General features: G+C 27.8%; 1 protein-coding gene across 5 annotated transcripts in view; it reads right to left on the bottom strand.

Annotated features, from left to right (window-relative positions):
- The window catches only part of NOVA1 (neuro-oncological ventral antigen 1), a 210,745-nt gene that overhangs the window by 45,273 nt on the left and 158,704 nt on the right, over nt 1-6,768 (bottom strand). For 4 of the 5 annotated variants that reach the window (XM_012647295.1, XM_012647299.1, XM_012647297.1 and 1 more), the window contains exon 4: nt 181-252. The exons of the other annotated variant lie outside the window; for it this stretch is intronic. In XM_012647295.1, the coding sequence (XP_012502749.1) occupies nt 181-252 (72 nt within the window). The remainder of the gene's footprint in view (nt 1-180; nt 253-6,768) is intronic. 5 annotated transcript variants of the gene reach the window in all.

Genomic DNA, 6,768 nt, shown 5'->3' with positions numbered 1-6,768 from the left:
TAAAGATGCATATAAATTTTTAGGAATAATTGATATTTTTTTCTTAGGCTATTTGGAATCTGATCATGGTGCATACATGTGAATGAACGAATAAATCCTTAACCCACCATTATCTTTTTCTCCAGTTTGCAGGCAATCACCCGTGAAAAGTATGGTGTAGATGACAGGATGATACTGTACCTGATTAGCTCTGGAGGTGGTCATGGGATCAGATGGAGAGGACTTGGTGGTAGTTGGGGAAGATGGCAATGTCTGGGAACAAAGCAGTTCAGGAGCAAATCAACCTTTATAAGCCTTAAACTGATTATTTAAATAAAACAAAATAAAATAAAATGTAATATAACGAGAACAAAATCCTATGAACAAATTTTTCTCCTATTCATTCAAATTTAATGGAATTTAAGATTAATTAACTAATGCGTGTAAATATGCATGCATAAGCATGTAAAAATAAATTCATGACTTGAAATCATGATGGTGACTGATAAAAATTCACATGAGTACTAAAGGTATTCTGACCATATTCATGAATAGTAGTCTCATTTCTTTCCCACTTGTTTTCTCGGGGGAAAAGAGATGTCAAAGAAAAATTCAAGAAGTTCAATGAGTAAACTAAAAGAGTCATTTTCCTATCAATGAATACAGTCGGAGATTTGAAGAAGTGGTGAGATGAAGTTTACTTTGGCATAAAAGTATCCACCTACTTAATATGTTGAACATCACCAACAAGTTGATTCCACATGAATTTAGGGATCCATACTTAAAAGCAATTAAATTTGCTGTTCTGAGTTCTTAATATCACATTATCTTCTAAAATATTAATTTTTAATAAATTTAGAGCCCGTCTGAAAATGTAAACATTAACTTCATATTAATAAACAGGTAACTAATGATATTATGACAAATTACCATAATATTTTTATCATTTATGCTAAACAATAAATTTAATATAGATGAAGAATATAATATATTGCAGTATCATCAGCCTGTATTAAAACTAAACACACAAAAAATTAGAAATCATTTATCGTTCACTTCATTTCTAAACATATATATATACTATATATAAAATATGTTTTATCAGACCACATATATATGTTGAACAATTCATTAAGATATTTTAAAAACTTCTCATGTCTAATAGAATAACCTTAAAGTGTAAGCTGTTTTTTTCCTTTTTAAAAAGTGTCATAAATTCACTTAGCAAAATAGCATTGCTTATGTATCATCTTCAACAGATAATATTTCTTAATAGGTGAAATGGGTAGGTTTTTATACTATAGAGACAATTGTATATGAACTTTATGTTTTATATTCATATATATATCAAAATTACTCAGATATGAGCAAAAGCATAACTTTAAAGGTTCAGCAGTTATTAGGAAAAGTAGATGAAATTACTCAAAGTCATATTTTTGTATTTAAGATTTCAAAAGTTCTAATTTGGGTCGAATAAAGCAGTTAAGAGTAAAAGAAAGGGTAAGAAATTCACAGGCTCATGGTTAACTCATTCCCCTCCATTAACAAAATAAGACTGGTTCTAACTTCATATCATGTTTTATGTAGTCCACTCCTCAAATAATTCCTGATTCTACTTAAGTAAAACCTAAAATATTTTGAGAAAAACTAGACTTAGTGGTGAATCAAACCAAGATTTTTATCAAATCATATAAAAAAGGGGGAGGGGAGCTATAGTCTGAAAACCTCAAAGAATTTAAAAAAAAGTTTCAAATCCTTTATTTTCTATTTTTGCTCTTTATAATTAATACTTGCCATTTCTACAGAGCGACTTCATTTTCAGTCATTAAAAATTTCCCTAATATTTTCTTTTCCATGTAATACTATTTTGGGACATATTCTACCATTTGTTCCATAAATTGAATAGTAAAGGTTTTATTTTCACACCACTTGGTCACTGTTACTACACAGCGACTTCATTTTCAGTCATTAAAAATTTCCCTAATATTTTCTTTTCCATGTAATACTATTCTGGGACATATTCTACCATTTGTTCCATAAATTGAATAGTAAAGGTTTTATTTTCACACCACTTGGTCACTGTTACTACACAGTATAGCTTGGAGGAGTTAGCGTACATTTAAAAATATGTTCTGTACCAGTATCAGATTAATAATGAGGTTACTGACTAAACAGATGTTAAAGAAATCTAGAGGCCATTTATCCCAATATGGGTTCGATAAAACTTCACTAACCTACAGAAGAACAAGATTCTATATGTGTTGGGCTCTTCTATTTCCATATGGACAAAATCAATCTGAAGTACTATAGGTTTACTGTGACATCCACCTTGTCCTAGATACAAATTCTCAACAAAGTCTTTATTATAAAGAACTATGTGGCAAAAGTAGTAATATCAAATGGCTCAGAATTTGTAGTCACTTAGATTAATACGATCTTTTGTCGATGTTTTTATTGCCTTTCTTTTTGCTTGGCATATATATAGAATATTGGACATGTATTAATAATTGATACCACTCACATTCATCAAAATTGTCCTTCATAATTCTGATGCTATTTCTTTCCCACAGGAATAAATGCAATAGGTTTAAACTTATGGATAATATTAATATATTTAGAATAATTCAAGTTTTGGTTATTAAACATTATAATCTGAGGAGAAGTTACATTTTAATATATTAAATAAACAAGTGAAAATTATGCAATTTTGTTTGGGCTTCAAGGGATAAGATTGTTAAAATGTCACAGTATATTGTTTCTAAATATATTTTCTTGGTTTAAATTCCTAAAATAATGAAAATGTAATGAAATAAAGATGTGATGAGTTTTCTAGATATTATTCATATAGATACTTTTAAGCACAAAAACATCTCCTACTTCACAAATTCTATTTATAATAATAAAGATATTCCAGAAAGTTTTCACTTCAGTTGATTTTTTTTTAAATACTAGGAGGAAAAAACTGTTCTCATAAACAGATAAATATAAATATATTAAAGTAATACCTCTAATTTAAAAGATTATATTAATTAATGAAACAGGTATAATAGTTCTCAACCACATAGATAAATGGAACAAAAATCCATAAGAAACAGTTCATTGTACAATATAAATGTACATTGTTTGTTTCCTTAATATTTCATAAGCAAACTACATCCATTTACTGTGCAAAGTTAATTAAAGATTAGTGGTTTCAAGTTAAATATTCTTTAATAAAATTTCCTGTATACATCATGAAGATGCAATTAACTGAATATCCACACAACATTAATATCTTGATATATTTGTTATAACATTTACAAAGCACATGCTCCTCCAAAAATTAATTTCTTATACATTTTTCAAATATTGAATATGAAGGACAGAGTCATTTTTTAGCACCACTTTCTTCTTCAAATGGAAAAGTAAAATTGTTTTAAAGCTACACACCTTGAATGGCTATTTAAGAATTCTTTAGACATTGAAGGCTGAGATGCTTATTGCAGATTTTAAGCATTTCAATAATTTTAAAATAATGGATTCTTTGAAATATAAAATAGTTTTTTATTTTTAAAATCGAGCAATTAACAGTTGGTATTTAGTTAAATATAGACATAACTAAGCTTTTGGAGATAAAAACTAATGTTATTACAAATTATGGGATGAATTCTTGTTAACAAGGGACAATTTTGCTGGGTCAGAGAATATTATTATAAATAAAGTTTATAATAAATACAGCTTGCTTTTAAGCAAGTCTACAGTAAGAGACTGTCAAGGACTTCCAATATTTATAGATATCTCAAAAACAGCAATGAAGAACAAATCTCAATTGTAATTCAAAATCTATTACTAGCTGAGTAACATTACTTAAGTAATCACCTTCCCAAACCCATTTCGAGTTCTGTTCAATAAACCTGTATACTACTCCATTAAAAAATGAATAAAATATTTTAAAATGTAATTTCCATCTTAAGTTTTTCATTTCTGAAAAATATCCTCCCTTTTTCCAACACTCGAACTATCTTCCAACATCTCAACTAGTTAATTCATAGTTTTCTTTTCCTAATAATAGCTGTACCTACACACATCCTAAGAGTCTGTTTGGATTTTTAACACAAAAAAAAACAAAATGTAGAAGTGACTTCTTTTTTGCAAAGCCTTCCAGGGAAAGTAAAAGGACTCTTTTGGAAAATATTGGGAATAATCTGTAGTCTACAGAATGTCTCTTGGCCAGACAACCAAAGCTCTCCACTCTCTGACTCCACCCTATCTATCTAACACTAATTTCCTCTAAACCCCAATATAAATATTACACTTCTGCTGAGACAGTGTCTTTACTATTCAACAAATACGATAGCCATCTCCCCAAATCCATATTGTTTCACCTTCTTAAAATAAGCTTTTTTCTGTCTTCTCAATTTCTGTACAATCTTCAAGGTCCAGTTCAGTCTTCCCCTATTTACATAATTATTAACTCACTCTAGTCTCTTTTTCTTTCATACTCCTCTGAACTTTTATAGTATTGTTTATAGTAGTTTTATAAATAGTAGTTAAAGTAGTTTTGGTAAATAAATACAATTTTACATTTTTATAAGTTATTTTAAGCACTGACCTCACAAACTAGTCTTCAAGGGCAAGAGCTACAATTTTATATTGTGCAATTCACTAAGAAGACATTTGATAAATTCATGATTGAATGAATGAATAATGAATAAATAAATTAACAAGTGCTATCTTTGCCAATTAAAGTAAAATTCTTTGGGCTAAATGAGATTTGCTTGATATCTTGATTTTTTTTTTTTTAATACAAGAGAATTCTTTAAATGCCCATAGCCACCTCTTTCCTAATGTAGCTTTTCTTAAAAATATATTTGTGAATTAAGAAATGAATATTTCACAAAATCTTATATATGAAATTATATATAAGGCTGCCAGGCTGGATTCCATCATTCTACTCTATGCTTTGTGAGACCAGTATGTACTTACTTTCCTAAGAAACTATAATTGTTTGAGGACCCATTCAGTCAATAAGGTAGGTTTCATTGGGGTAGAATATTCTGGTTCATGCAATTTACTCAGTTATCAACTGTACTTAGATAATGCAATTCAGAATACAATAGTTTATTAGGTTCATAATAGATGGTGTGAAATGATAACTTTTAAAGCAAGTCTTGTTTAGAACTAAATTAGACTTCCTATTTTAAGTCTAACTTACACATAAATTGTACTTTTAAACGAGCATAATCTTAAAATTATGAATCAAAAACAATGGACAAATTTAACAACTGAAACAATAAAATCCATAATTTCACATTCAACATGAATCCATTTCAATGCAGAAGTTAGATATTCTGGCTCCAGCATTTTTTAAAATCAGTTTTATTTTTTAAACAATCTTACCAAGAAGAAAGTTGTTAATAAAAGGTTTTAAAAAAGTTATTTTAAAAAATTAATTTTAGGACTGAAGCTCAAAGCAAATGTAACTGTATGTCCTTAGTCAAGGAAAAGACTATCACTTACTATCACTTAACAAGAAACTTTATTATGATTCTGTGTATTAAAACCTAAAACACATATAAAGATCATACAAAATATGCTATCTATTCTACTGCAATATGATTTATTTTAGACATAATTATTTTATACTGAATAACAGCATCATTTCTTCAGAAATAAAATCATGGTTATTTAAATTTATATACTTCACTCATTATTTAGAGTATAATCAAGTAAAAAGCACTACATTAAATACCTAGAAAGTTAGAGAATCCCAAACTTAGGGCATAAAAAATCCTGTTCATCTACAATATCTTAGAAATTATGTTTCACTTCTCACAATTTTTCAAGAAAATTTTTCAATTTTTATATTACAAGGAAAGTGTTTAATTCTTAAATATATTGCCCTATTAGATTTATCATTCTCTTTCTGATAAATTATTTTAAATAATACTCTATTTCACATACATTATTAATCACATGAAAATATTAAATAATTTACAATTTTAATTTCATGAGTTTCTTCTACAAGGCTTACAAATGAACACAAATATACACTATTATTTTTAACACTTATCTTAAATTTAAATAACATCATCCAAAAAGGCAAATAAAAATAAAACAAGTATTTTAAAATTCTAGTCTTCATAAATCTATACTGACACTGGATATACGATTGCCTGTAAATCTCATATTGCCACACATAAAACTGGAATTTAAACAATGATTCATAGACCATTTTTTTTGTCATACTAGCTATTTGTTTTTATAAAAATAATAATAATTAATTAATATCATTGTCCTGAACAAATTGCCAGTGATATCATACTACTCAAACCACATTTTATGTTTTACTTTTAAAAAAATCAAGATGTTCACCTCTATCCCTAAATGTTTGAACTTTCTCACAGAAGTTACAAAAGAAATGGAAGAACAGGCTGAATTAAGGCAGAAAATCAATAGACTTTATACTTCAGTGCTCATTCTACAGATTCTTAGCCCCAGATAATTTTAACGCAGAGGTCTTTAACTAAACTCCTACTTTTAAAATCCAGATAAATTCATGGTATCACTTTCAAGTAATCAATCTTTAAACTACTCTGTGTATTCGTCTAGTGCAGATAAAATAAACACTTCAAAACTATAAATGGCTGTAAAGAATAAAAAAATTCACTGATGTTTACAACTTTAAAATATTTATATTCTTCCATGTATACATTAAGGGATACTGCCTTTAAAAGTTATGAAGGGAATACAAATTGAACAATTTGACATTGACAAAGAATATATTATAACTGATTTTATATGGAATAA

The sequence above is a fragment of the Propithecus coquereli genome, unplaced genomic scaffold (assembly GCF_000956105.1).
Source record: "Propithecus coquereli isolate 6110/MARCELLA unplaced genomic scaffold, Pcoq_1.0 Scaffold261, whole genome shotgun sequence".
Classification (NCBI taxonomy): Eukaryota; Metazoa; Chordata; class Mammalia; order Primates; family Indriidae; genus Propithecus; species Propithecus coquereli.
Note: the sequence above shows the minus strand (reverse complement) of the source record. Positions and strands in the feature narration are given on the sequence as shown.